Genomic DNA, 13,695 nt, shown 5'->3' with positions numbered 1-13,695 from the left:
AGAGAGGGATTGATTGATTAAGAGGGAGGGCTGTGGAAATGCTTGTTAACCCTAATCTCCATCTCAGGCCCAGGACATTGCAGACCAAACTTCCTTTGGGAAGACATTCTTGGTGAATGTGTTCTGGCTGTTGCATTTTTGATGCTGCTACTGTTGCTGGCCTAAATCAGATGCCTAGTCCTCAGGGGACGAAGTGGAAGATGGCAGTGTTGCTGGCAGAAAAGCTATGAATATTGAACGAAGGTTATTCCTTGGCCCCTTGGCACCCCCTCTGGGAAAAAAATTGAAGTCAACCTCTTTGACCAGTTCTTCTTTTTGTTCTTTGTGTGAATAGAAGCAAAAAGGCTGTCCCATCTTTTTGATATCTTGAGGCTTGAATAGTAAAGTCTAGTGGAGGCATTTTGCCAGAAAACCTAAAGCCCTGACGTTTGTCTTACTGACATTGACTTCTACTCCTCCCAGTATAAAGCGTCCCCCATCCGTCAGCCAGCCCATAGACTGAGCCCCTGCTATATTCCTAGCTTTCAGCTTGTTCACTTAGAGTGATCAGTTATAAATGATGCCCTTGTGTCTGTGAGTGCTGTAGGAATTCCTGAGAAGGAGGGTGGAAGGGTGACTAGCAGCGCTTCTAGATGGCTTCCTGCAGAGAGGAAACTTGACTTTAGTCACTTAGTCTTGGGCTGGATTTCTTCAGGACCAGCGTTTTCTGAAGCATGTTTCATACAACTTTACTTATCCCGGGGGCTCAGTGGGGTAAAAGGTTTTGTGATTAAATATGGTTAGGAAATAATATATGTTATATCCTATTATGTAGGAAATGTTTAGTTTGGTTTAACCTAGTATTTCTCAAACATTTAAGCCGAGAATCCTCTTTATTTTTATCTGATGGAATACACTGGGTAAATTGTTGCTCTGTGCTGGGCAAACAGTCACAACATTGCAGGTTGTAGGTGGGTAGGGAAGTAGGGCTCTTTCAGGAGTCTGCGAGGAGATTAGCTATTCCTAAAGACTTTGTAGGAGTCCCTAATCACAGGCCAGCTACCCAGAATGCTTTTTGTCGGGGGTGCGGGGCGGGGGGGTGGTTCACTTGGAAGAAACCTCTGTGGGAGACAGAGGAAGCTACTTTCACAGTCTTGCTTGGATACTTCGTGTGCTTTTCAGGATGTCGGGCTCTGGAAGGTTCTAAGGCCTGTCCTGCCCACCAGAAAGTTGTTTGAAACCTGGAGATTCATATTTTGAGCATCAGGAGGCCCTTTAATCAATATATCCAGCTCTTTGCCTAGATAGAGAAGAGAAGATCCTTCATCTCTGAAAATGAAACAGCAATTAGATGGAGCCCCCAGGAGCCAGGGACCTGGGCTGTGTGAGAGCTCCCCCTGCTGCCTCTGGGCTCTCACTGCACTCTTTCCACTTGGCCTGCCTGCCCTTCCAGGTAAACAAGCATGGTGACAGCCACGATCAAAAGTGATTGTCTTTTGGCGGGGCCTCTGGAAGGCTTTAGCTACCTCAGCCTTCAGTGGAGTGTGTTGAACTTTGCTCTGTCACTTCAAAGCTTTGTTCTTTCAGTTCTTGGTTCTGTTATTTCTTTCCACCGTCCTCTCTCACTCTTACTCTAGCCATGTTTCCCAGTCATCCTGACTTTTACACTTGAGCTATTTTAGACTGTTGAACTTAGCTTCCCCTTGATCTGTGTTGCCTCTGTAAGTTTTTGACCCTCTTCCCACAGCGCTTTTTGAATGTTTTGGTCAAAGACAGACTGCATTTACGATGGCGGTACCACAAAATTACAATGGAGCTGAAAAATTCCTATCGCCTCATGCAGTGGTTTTTATGCTGCAAGAGTTCTTAAAACATGCAATACCTGACTATTTAGTCAGGGCACCGACCTCTTTTTCCTTAGATTTTCACAAAACAAAATGACAACAGCCAACACAACACTAGCCGTCAGGTGTGAATGCATCGTGCTGCTGAATTTTAGTAATTTGTTTGTGTTGTGAGATGGAACCTGTTGAAAATCACTAGTCTAGTGACATCATCGCCAGCCTAACGTCAGGTGCAGTGCATGTTCACCTGCCGGTGGCGGCGGTGTCAACACACCGGCGCTGGCGGCTGTGTAAGAGTGCAGCACACGGTTATGTCCAGTACGTGATACTTGAGAGTAAGTGACTGTGTTACTGGTGTAACTGTGAGTATACTCGTTCTACTTACAAATACTTTTCTGTAGAAGAGCACGCCTGTCACACTGTCAGCACCCTTGTGTGCCCTGTGTCTGCCGTTCCTCTTGGCGGCATCATTTCCTCTCGTGCTTGATTTCATCTCATGTTGTTCTGTACGGTGGTACGCTCTACAGGCTATAGCCTAGGGGCAGCGGGCTGTACTGCACAGCCTAGGTGTGTAGTAGGCTGTCCCATCTAGGTCTGTGGAAGTGCACTCTGTGATGTTCTCACAACGATGAAATTGTCTATTAACCCATTTCTCGGGATGCATTTCTCAGAACGTATCCTCGTTGTTGAGTGATGCGTGGCTGTCATTCACAAATGCGATGGCAGAGGGCTGTCTTTTCCAGAAGGACCTTTTGCCTCAACTCCCCACTCCCCACCTGCCACACAGTTTCTTCTGAATAAATGGTGTCTTGGTATCTTCTCCCCTGTCTCTAGCATCTGGTCTGGTTCTCCCCCAGATGCAGTGCAGGCCAAGGCTGAAGAAGTGGGAAGGTAGTATGCAACGCAGTAGCAAGGAGGGGAGGGTTGCTGGGTGCTCCGGTCCTAGGACTTGCTCTTTTTCTAGCCACGGCACCGAAGAGGGGCAGCAAATCCTGCAGCAGCCGGTGCCACAGAGACTGGACTTCGTGTGCAATTTTCTGCAGAGTAAGTACCTTTCTTATATAGTTGGGAAGGAGCTGCTTCCTCAGCTCTTGGGATTTGGGAGTCCAGAGCAGTTAATAGGTGTCTGGAGGAACAAAGGTTCAGGGCTGTCTACTCTGTACCACAGAGATTAATGCAACTGGGTTAGCTTCCCTAGGTCAGGTGATGCTCACACCAGCTGAGGTTAAGAAGCGTGTCCCTTCAGTCCCAGAGCCCATCTCAGAGATCCAGGTACAGCCAGAGCGTCGGTTTCTGGGACTCATCACCTAGGGTTCCCATTTCCCTTCACTGTGAGGAGATGGCGGAGAGGGAGGCATCCATGTTACCCTCTTCCCCTTGCAAGAAAAACATTTCCTCAGATAACTTTGAATTAATTGCTTAGGCGGTAGGTATTGGGGCCAAGGCAGATTTAAGTTGAGCTCTTGGCCCTTCTGCTCACTGCTTATGTGACCTTTCTGGATGTAGGTACCCCATCTGTAAGATGGAGATGATAATTGCTGTAGGTCATGGGTAGGTTAAATAAGAACACATGTGGAGCTTCAGTTACAGCTCTGGCCTCAGTCTTCATCTTTGAAGATGAAGAGCTATCTGCCATCTCTACCTCAAGAGAATAAAAGGAAAGGTGAAAATGGATTTAGATAAGCAAGGTGTTAGTAACTGATCCCAGACCCTCTGGCAGCATAAGAAGCAGATGTCCCCAGTCCTCATTTGACACAGCTGCAGGCTTCTTCTATGACCTTCGACCTTCGTTGGAAGGAGGGTCTAGAGTGACCTGGAATCTTTGGGCTCCTCTGTGGGGCCAAGGGGGAGTTTGTGCGTGGATGGGTGAGCGCAGTACCATGCCCCAGAGTGCTGCGAATCCAGCCTGCATCCTTAGTGAACTGTCCCTGTAGCCCTTGGACTTACCCAGAATAAAACTCACTTCATATAGAAACACATATGTTGGGGAGAGAGGACATAGGAGTAAGGAGTCTCTACCAGAGACAGTGATTTGCTCTGACTGAGATTTTCTGAGGATCTCAGGGATGGCCCTCAGCTAGATCACCCTGTTTTCTCCATTGTTGTCATTACAGAAAACCGAAAACATCCCTCTTCCCCGGAATGCCTGGTGTCAGTGCAGAAGGTGATAGAGGGTTCAGAGCTGGAACTGGCCAAGGTACCTATAGAACACCAGACTGGGGTGTGAGGGTGGCACTGGAGGGACCTGCAGGACCTTTTTTTTAAACCCGGGGGAAGTGGCAGGTGCTTTAATTCTGGGGACTTATGGAGGTTTGAGGTAGGTTTTGACAGCCACCTGGATGAGGCAGAGGCTAATTAGCCCGGAGATTCTAGGAGACCATGCCACATGACAGAGGTGTACTAGGCCATTTCTGTGGGCCTCAATGGAGACCAGGCAGGAATCAGGCCTCACCTGGCTGTTGTTTCATATTTTTCTTTTTATCTTAGTCTACTTCATTCCTTCTCCTATCAGGGTGCTGGCCTAGAAGGTTCCATGAGTCCAGGTATTTAGCTGTGCAGGAATCCTGGCCTGAGGTTGCTGAATTCTAGGAGCTTTGGAAGAGTCTCCAGAAGAGCCAAAAGAGCCTGGGGGGAGGGGGTGGGGCAGTAGGAAGAGAGACGGGCCCCACTCAGTGACTGCCTCCTGTTTGGCTTCTAGATAACCATGTTGCTCTTATACCAGTCCACCATGAGCTCCAAAAGTCCCAGGGACTGGGAACAGTTTGAATATAAGATTCAGGTAAGCCCTTGTGTCTCCACTCCACCTAGCAGGTCCAGCATGCATTTCAACCCATCCCGCCTGTTTTCTTTAAACAGCAAATAATGATTAAAAAGAAATTATGTTGTAGTCACAGCCATTCATTATAGAAAGTCTGGAAAATACTGAAAAGCACAAAGGAGGAAATAACAGTTGCCAATAATCCCATTTCCAGAGATAACTGCTAACTTTTAAAGGATATACTTCCAAGCTTTTCTCATATTTAACTGCACCTGAAACTGTACTGTTTGGATGCTACATAGAAATTGTCCTCTCTTCATGTATGTATTCCTCTGTGTGTGTGTGTATATTTTTTACACACATTGTCACTCCATTTATTCCTCTTTTCCTCTAGTAGAAGGGGTTAGTGACAGAGAATGTCATTGTCCACCATGACAGTCTAGCTCAGAGAGGTTACCTCCTCTCCTCTACATGTTCCCCAAGTGAGGAGGAGTTGGCGTGTCTGCTTCATTGTAGAGGGAATTGACCTGGTTTCCCCGAACTGCCCGCCTTGTAGTTCTGGTGTTGGCCTTGCGTCCTGCGTGAGCAGCTGTCCTTTATGTCCCAGAGCAGAAGCAGCTGGGATGCCAGAGTGGGTAATGTCGGTGACTGGTGGGCCAGTGTCCAGAGAGCTGTGGCCTTTCACACAGTGGTAGAAATGTTGAATCATCCCATTTCGTGCTCATGGCTCGTCGGGGTTGGCGTTGGAGTTGCATGGAAGGAATAGGTGGTTCCTTCCACCCTTCAGCCTTTTCTCTGCTCCGTGCTGCTCATAGACCTGCTAAAGAAGTTCTAGAGGAATAAGGACGTATAGCAGAGTTGGCCAGGAAAATGAAATCAACTCTGTAACTTTGGAATTCTGACAGCGAAGGGAAGATTTTACAGCCAAGCTGGTGGATAAGCTCTGGCTGAGCCCTAGGGGCCTTCTTACCCAGACAAAGAACACAGTGATGGGCAGCTGAAAGAGGCCAACATAGTTATGTTAAAGCTTTCTGAACTCATTACTTTCCTTGCCTGCTCTCTTCTCTTGTGGTCAGGAGTGAAGTCAGTTAGAAACTGTCTCTGACCCCAGGTGATCTTTAGGGGAGGAGAGGGGGCGGGAGCAAGTGGGCGAACACATCTCTAGTAGAATATTCTTGGCTGGACCATAGGGCTTCCTGCTCTTAGAGGGAGAATGGGCTGCAGCAGGCTCGTGGGGCTGGCACTATCAGGGTGGTGCCCTCTGTCCCTTCGGGTCTCCCTAACACCTAAGTATTGCTCTTTCTCTCCACGGCCTAGTCTGAGTTGGCCGCCATTCTCAAGTTTGTGCTGGACCATGAAGATGGACTAAACCTGAATGAGGACCTAGAGAACTTCTTGCAAAAAGGTAAATAGGAAGTACTTCTGAGGATCCCCTCCTGTCTGAGCTGGGTGCTGCTAGGATCCTGAGAATTGCATTGGGAGCTTGTTTCTGGCCCCAAAATAAGACGCAGAGTTGGTGCTCAGGAAAACTGTAATGGAGGAGGTTGGTTTCTAGACCCTGTTGCCGTCATCCCAGTCTATAGAACTCCTGGCCGCCAGGCAGGACTTTTTAAAGAAGCAGTCATATCTGCTGTTAGGTTCTCCTTGATCTCCCCCCTCCACACACACACACACACCCTCTTTTGTTCTTCGATTTTTAAACAATCATTACTCCAGGTGTAGAAGCTAGGAGTAGAGTCTTAAAAGATGGGTCGTCCCCCCCCCCCCCATGAAGCTCTTGTTCTAGGTGGGAAGGCAGATACATAAACCAGTAGGTATGATGAGGAGTGAGTGCTAGAACAGAGGGGCACTGAATCTGCCAAGTGTCTGCTGGAAGTCCTTGCCTTCTGATGAAGAGGCCGTCTGCTTGTGATGGGGTATAAGCCTTGGGTCTAGGCTAATTCTCATCCTGCTGCTAGATTTGATGTTCCTCATACTCAGGTTCCTCATGAGCTTTTCAGGCGATGCTGGAAATGTGAGGGGAAAGGCTCTGGGCCAGGTTATGGGTTTGCAGATGAGAGTGTATGGCTGGCCGTTGAACTGTTGGCACTGTGGGCAAAGCAAGGAGGTCACATCTGAACTCTGGGGGCTTAGGGGTGAGTGGAGGAGCAGATGAGGGAGACTAAGAGTGGGTGTTCAGAGGTAGAACCATGTTAAAGCGGTCGTGGGAATTAAGGAAACGGAAGGTTTTGAGGAAGATGTGTTGGCAGTGCTTGATTTCAGAAAGGCCAGTGGTTGTGACCTAAGAGGTCATTGGGGCTGAGAGGAGATGCGTAGGTTCTGCCTAGTGGCCGCCCCTGTAGCTTACAGGTAAGTGTGAGAATTCACTCCCTCTAAGGCAGGTGTTCAAATCGCGTAAAGATGCAACTCCATTCACCCTCTTGCTAACCTGTGATTTGTCTGCTTCTCCCCCCAGCTCCAGTCCCTTCCAACACCATCTCTGAAGAGCTCTCCCCACCCAGCCACCAGGCCAGGAGGGAGGTTCGCTTTCTGGAGCTACAGAAGGTTGCCTCTTCCAGTGGGAACAAGTATGTGCCGAGCCTCATTCCTGGGACAGGGCCTCAATACCCAGTCCTCAACTTCCTCCATCCTAGAGACTGAGCTGTCGAGCCGCACCCCACATCATCAGAAAGTGCTTATAGTGTCCTGCAGCTCTGGGAGGTCCTCACCTGCTGCACTGTTAATTGGGGGAATTGGTAGGGGTCTGCCTTGGGCAAAAGGGCTCTCTCAGAGGCTGTTGTTCCCTGTTTACAGAATCCCTTTCTTTGTTGATTACACCAAAGTCCCTTCTCTCGGTGCTGCTCTGCAGAGGCAAGGAAAGTACATCTCTCCTCTCTCCCCATCACCCTCCTTTTTGGGGTTAGAGAAAGGAGAAGGGTTTTTTCAAGGTCATGTCATGGGACATGAGTCAGCACTGCAGACAGAACCCGCGCATTTGGGCCTCGCAGCCAGCGCTCACATCCACAGCATGCCGCTTCCCCATCCCTGCCTAATTGCTGGTCACTTCAGGCCTCGTATCTCGGACTCATGGCATCTGGGCCATCTCTTTCCTCAGCTTCCTCTCAGGTTCTCCAGCCTCCCCCATGGGAGATATCCTGCAGACCCCACAATTCCAGATGAGACGGCTGAAGAAGCAGCTTGCGGATGAGAGAAATAATAGAGATGAGCTGGAGCTAGAGCTGGCTGAAAACCGCAAGCTCCTCACTGAGAGGGGTGGGTGCCTGGCACATCGCAGATACGTATACATGAGCAACATCTGGGGTTTCCGTCCAGGGAACCCATGGGCTTGTCTGAGGAATGGCCCCTCTGCCTCCTTGTGTTGTCCCCTCTGCTGGCCCTGGGCCAGTCAAGGCTGACCTCCTAGATGTTAGTTATGTCCTTGCCTCCATCCTCCTTTTCCCATAGATTGGACGCCTCCTCCTTGCTCTCCCTCCTTCCCTTAGTCCTGTGCTGACTCTCCTCTCCTCCCCCCTTGCCCGGGCCAGACGCACAGATAGCCGTGATGCAGCAGCGTATTGACCGCCTGGCTCTGCTGAACGAGAAGCAGGCGGCCAGTCCGCTGGAGCCCAGGGAGCTTGAGGAGCTCCGTGGCAAGAATGAGAGGTAGAGTTCTCTTTGCCCCCTTCCCAGCCCCCTGCCCGCTCCGTACCCGTGGGGGACACGCTCTCTCGTCACTGCGCCCCTGTCTCATAGCCTCACCATGCGGCTCCATGAAACGCTGAAGCAGTGCCAGGACCTGAAGACAGAGAAGAGCCAGATGGATCGCAAAATTAACCAGCTTTCTGAGGAGAATGGAGACCTTTCCTTTAAGGTGCGTGTTGAGGATGGTAGTCTTGCCCCCTACCTTGAAGCCCCTTAGGGTTGAGTTTTTCTGGATAGTTCCCCAAGAGAGGTTGAGAAGGAAGCCCTGGCACCTGTCCTGTGCTTTCTGTCTCTCCAGAGACCTGCATACTTCGCCCCTCTCCTTGTCCCATAATTGGTTGCTGCCAGGGACTGGGTTGTGGCTTTAAATTTTGATTTGCAGTCCTGAGTTAGGATGTGATTCCTTGTGATTGGTGTGAGGAGGGTGGGAAGGGCCATCAGAGGCATCCAGCTTCTGGAGTTCGGGGTGAACAGCAGTGGCGGTGCCAGTTTTGACCCTGGGTGGTGGGGCTTTCCATCTGTCTGCCTCAGCTGCGTGAGTTTGCCAGTCACCTACAGCAGCTACAGGGTGCCCTCAATGACCTGACAGAGGAGCACAGCAGGGCCACTCAGGAGTGGGTGGAGAAGCAGGCCCATCTTGAGAAGGAATTCAGCACAGCCCTGCAGGACAAGGTAACCCTCTGCTTTGGGGTGTTAGGGCCACCATCTTGATCACATGTTCAAAGTTAAATTCTGTTTGCCGCTCTCTTCCTTCGGGCCTTTGGGAATTAAGCTGGCTTCTGTTCAAGGTTTAATAGTGTGCTATAATGGAAAAGTTGTGGGCTTGTCAGTCCAATACACCTTTGAATCCTGTCTCTGCTATTTACAAGGTGTGGATCTTGGACAAGTTACTTGATCTCCTTCTCTCTAAGCATCCTTTCCTGAAAATGGGAAAAAGAACGAGTAGCTGCCTCATCAACCATTGTAAGATAATAATACATAGAAAGCACTTAACACGTGGTGTGGTGCAAAGTAAGCTCTCAGTGAATTAGTTGCTGTTACTGCTGTTGTTAGGAACTCCACTCTGCCACTTATTAACCACACAGCTCTGGGGCAAGGCACTTAACATCTGAGCTTCAGATTCTTGCTCTCTAAAAGAGGGATAGTAACAGCTACCTCTTGAATCTGTTGTGTGGATTCAAAATTCAGGGAGGCACCCAACACAGTGCCTGGCCTGTTGTAGGTGCTTAGTAGGCATTGAGGGGAAGTGGGGGTGTGGGAGGGGTCGGTGCTGTGGCTGCTGTTGCTGTTGATGCGCAGAGAGGTAGGGTATGTTTTTAAGCTGGGTGGGTGATAGGGTAATCTGGAAACCAAGATTTCTCTGAGGAAGGGTATACAGTAAGGAAATTTGAAATAAACTCTATGGCCTTGGAGCAGAAATCAGCAGGTCACGTGACTTAATTCAGCCCTGGCACCAGGGCTAGAAAGTCAGGTCCCTCATGGTCCCAGGTCCATGATTTCTGAGAGATTTTTCTAGGCAAGGGTGAAAGGAGATCCTGGTAACAAGGTGGTAGGCTCCTTTGTTTTGTTGATGTTTGCAAGGGCTTGTGGGGTCATCAGGTGCCTGTTCCACTTCTCTTCACACGGAGCTCTTGTTCACTGCCAGAAATGCCTTGAAGAGAAGAATGAAATCCTTCAGGGAAAGCTTTCACAGCTCGAAGAACATTTGGCCCGTCTGCAGGAGAACCCACCCCAGGAGAAGGGCGAGGTGCTGGGGGATGTCTTGCAGGTAGGAATGCGCAAGAGCAGCCGTAAGACCTGTGTGCTCTGCACTGGGGTTGGTGTGGGCCCGTGTTCAGTATGTCCAGGTTCCGGGCAACCCTCAGTTCCCAGAGGGGCCATGGTGCCTGAGGAGTCATACTGATTCCAGTTTGTCTCTGTCTCACCAGCTGGAAACCCTGAAGCAAGAGGCAGCCACTCTTGCTGCAGACAACACCCAGCTCCAAGCCAGGGTGGAGGCTCTGGAGACAGAGCGGGGCCAGCAGGAAGCCAAGCTGCTTGTTGAGCGGGGCCACTTTGAAGAAGAAAAGCAGCAGCTGGCCAGTGTGATTGCTGAGCTGCAGAGCTCCCTGTCCAATGTCAGCCAGGCCAAGGAAGAGCTGGAGCAGGCCTCCCAGGCTCAGGAGGCCCAGTTGTCTGCCAAGGTGGCCACGCTGACCTCTGAGCTCACCACCCTCAATGCCACTCTCCAGCAACAGGATCAAGAACTGGCTGGCCTAAAGCATCAGGCCAAAAAGGAGCAGGCCCAGTTTGCACAGACCATCCAACAGCAAGAACAGGCCTCTCAGGGCCTCTGCCACCAGGTAGAACAGCTGAGCACCACCCTGAAGCAGAAGGAGCAGCAGTTGGAGGAGGCCACCAAGGAACTGGAGGCCACCAGGCGAGACCGCGCTCAGCAACTGGCCACTGCTGCTGAGGAGCAGGAGGCCTCCTTAAGGGAGAGGGATTCAGCCCTCCAGCAAGTAGAGGCATTGGAGAAGGAGAAGGCTGCCAAGCTAGAGGTCCTGCAGCAGCAGCTTCAGGCTGCTAATGAAGCCCGGGACAGTGCCCAGACCTCAGTGACACAGGCCCTACGGGAGAAAGCAGAGCTGAGCCAGAAGGTGGAGGAACTCCATGCCTGCATTGAGGCAGCCCGCCAGGAGCAGTGTGAGACCCAGGCCCAGGTGGCAGATCTAAAGGCTCAGTTGAAGTCTGAGCAGCGAAAAGCAACCGAGAGAGAAAAGGTTGCCCAGGAGAAGAACCAGCTCCAGGAGCAAGTCCGTGCCCTTGAGGAGTCCTTGAAGATCACCAAGGCCAGCGTCGAAGAGGAGAAGCGTAGGGCTGCAGATGCCCTGAAAGAGCAGCAGCGTTGTATCTCCAAGCTAGAGGCAGAGACGCGAAGCCTGGTGGAGCAGCATAAGCAGGAACGGAAGGAGCTAGAAGAAGAGAAGGCTGGGCGCAAAGGGCTAGAGGCTCGATTACAGCAGCTTGGAGAGGCCCATCAGGCTGAGACGGAATCCCTGCGGCGAGAATTGGCAGAGGCCGTAGCCTCCAAGTGTGAGGCTGAGAATGAGTGTGGGCAGCTTGCCAAGGAAGTGGCCACCTGGCGTGAGCGGTACGAGGATAGCCAGCAAGAGGAGGCCCAGTATGGTGCCATGTTCCAGGAACAGCTGATGACCCTGAAAGAAGAATGTGAGAAGGCCCGCCAGGAGCTGAAGGAGGCAAAGGAGAAGGTGGCAGGGATAGAGGCCCACAGCGAGCTCCAGATAGGCCGGCAGCAGAGCGAACTAGCCCAGCTCCATGCCAGCCTGGCCAGAGCCCACCAGCAGGTCCAGGAGAAGGAGGTCAGGGCCCAGAAACTTGCAGATGACCTCTCTACTCTGCAGGAGAAGATGGCTGCCACCAGCAAGGAGGTGGCCCGCCTGGAGGCCTTGGTGCGCAAGGCAGGTGAACAGCAGGAAACAACCTCCTGTGAGATACTCAAGGAGCCCCCAAGGACAGGAGACAGAGAATCAGAGTGGCTGGAAGAGCGGGAGGGGCGTCAGTTCTGCAGCACACAGGCTGCACTGCAGGCCATGGAGCGTGAGGCAGAGCAAATGGTCAGTGAGCTGGAGAGGCTGCGGGCTGCGCTGATGGAGAGCCAGGGACAGCAGCAGGAGGAGCGTGGGAAGCAGGAGCGGGAGGTGGCCCGGCTTACCCAGGAACGGGGCCGAGCCCAAGCCGATCTTGTACTGGAGAAGGCTGCCAAGGCAGAGCTTGAAATGAGGCTGCAGAATGCCCTCAATGAGCAGCGTGTTGAGTTTGCTACCTTGCAAGAGGCACTGGCCCATGCCTTGAGGGAAAAGGAAGGGAAGGACCAGGAGCTGGCCAAGCTTCGTGGGCAGGAAGAAGCCCAGAGAACGGAGCTGGGGAAGCTTCACCAAACTGTGGAGCAACTGAAGAAACAGCTGGCCAAGGAGGAGGAGCACCAGCAGTCTCTAGGGACAGCCAGTGGAGAAGACACTTCTGGGTCAGGAGCCCAGTCTGAGGCTACTGGAAAGACCAAGCGAAGAGGCCCTGACCTGGAGGCTCTGCAGGCAGAGGTGAGCAAGCTGGAGCAGCAGTGCCGTGAGCATCAGGAGAAGGCTTCCAGCCTGGAGCGCAGCTTAGAGTCTGAGCGCGCCTCCCAGATGGAGCGAGCAGCTGCTCTGGAGACTTTGCGGGGCCAATTAGAGGAGAAGGTCCAGGAGCTGGGGCGCAGTCAGGATACTTTAGCCTCAGCACAAAGGGAGCTGGCCACCCTCCGCAATAAGGCCCAAGACCACACCAAGGCTGAAGATGAGTGGAAGGCTCAGGTGGCCCGGGGCCAGCAGGAGGCTGAGAGAAAAAACAGCCTCATCAGCAGTTTGGAGGAGGAGGTGTCTATCCTAAACCGCCAGGTCCTGGAGAAGGAGGGTGAGAGTAAGGAGTTGAAGCGGCTTGTTGTAGCTGAGTCAGAAAAGAGTCAGAAGCTGGAGGAAAGGCTGCGTCTGCTGCAGGCAGAGACAGCCAGCAACAGTGCCAGAGCCGCCGAACGGAGCTCTGCTCTGCGGGAGGAGGTCCAGACTCTTCGGGAGGAGGCAGAGAAACAACGGGTGGCTTCAGAGAACCTTCGGCAGGAGCTGGCCTCACAGGCAGAGCGAGCAGAGGAACTGAGCCAAGAATTAAAGGCATGGCAGGAGAAATTCTTCCAGAAGGAGCAAGCCCTCTCCGCCCTGCAGCTCGAGCACACCAGCACACAGGCCCTGGTGAGTGAGCTGCTGCCCGCCAAGCACCTGTGCCAGCAGCTGCAGGCTGAGCAGGCGGCTGCTGAGAAACGCCATCGTGAGGAGCTGGAGCAAAGCAAACAGGCGGCTGGTGGACTGCGGGCGGAGCTGATGCGGGCGCAGCGGGAGCTTGGGGAGCTGATGCCCCTACGACAGAAGGTGGCAGAGCAAGAGCGAGCAGCCCAGCAGCTTCGGGCAGAGAAGGCCAGCTACGCAGAGCAACTGAGCATGCTGAAGGAAGCTCATGGCCTGCTGGCTGAGGAGAACCGGGGGCTGGGTGAGAGGGCCAGCCTCGGCCGGCAGTTTCTGGAAGTGGAGCTGGACCAGGCCCGGGAGAAGTATGAACAAGAGCTGGCAAATGTGCGTGCTGATGCTGAGGCCCATCTGACTGAGATGCAGCGGGAAGCACAGAGCACTGCCCGGGAGCTGGAGGTGATGACTGCCAAGTATGAGGGTGCCAAGGTCAAGGTTCTGGAGGAAAGACAGCGGTTCCAGGAAGAGAGGCAGAAACTCACTGCCCAGGTAAGGCACCCAGTTCAACGATGCTTCCAAAGACTGGACTTGAGATAGGGGACGTTTCCTCTGCATCCCAGGGACTTAAGCTCCTACATTATCGCAGTGTCTTGTCTCC

The 13,695-nt window shown here is 52.2% G+C and overlaps 1 protein-coding gene across 8 annotated transcripts in view; it reads left to right on the top strand.

The window, feature by feature from the left end:
- The window catches only part of NUMA1 (nuclear mitotic apparatus protein 1), a 76,080-nt gene that overhangs the window by 52,673 nt on the left and 9,712 nt on the right, over positions 1-13,695 (top strand). For all 8 annotated transcript variants that reach the window (XM_045181793.2, XM_024572812.3, XM_024572811.3 and 5 more), the window contains 11 exons: positions 2,788-2,867; positions 3,938-4,020; positions 4,522-4,602; positions 5,899-5,986; positions 7,037-7,148; positions 7,676-7,833; positions 8,106-8,223; positions 8,314-8,431; positions 8,794-8,934; positions 9,908-10,030; positions 10,191-13,586. In XM_045181793.2, the coding sequence (XP_045037728.2) occupies positions 2,788-2,867; positions 3,938-4,020; positions 4,522-4,602; positions 5,899-5,986; positions 7,037-7,148; positions 7,676-7,833; positions 8,106-8,223; positions 8,314-8,431; positions 8,794-8,934; positions 9,908-10,030; positions 10,191-13,586 (4,498 nt within the window). The remainder of the gene's footprint in view (positions 1-2,787; positions 2,868-3,937; positions 4,021-4,521; positions 4,603-5,898; positions 5,987-7,036; positions 7,149-7,675; positions 7,834-8,105; positions 8,224-8,313; positions 8,432-8,793; positions 8,935-9,907; positions 10,031-10,190; positions 13,587-13,695) is intronic.

Source organism: Desmodus rotundus, chromosome 5 (genome assembly GCF_022682495.2).
Source record: "Desmodus rotundus isolate HL8 chromosome 5, HLdesRot8A.1, whole genome shotgun sequence".
NCBI lineage: Eukaryota > Metazoa > Chordata > Mammalia > Chiroptera > Phyllostomidae > Desmodus > Desmodus rotundus.
This window is presented reverse-complemented; position numbering and strand designations above follow the sequence as displayed.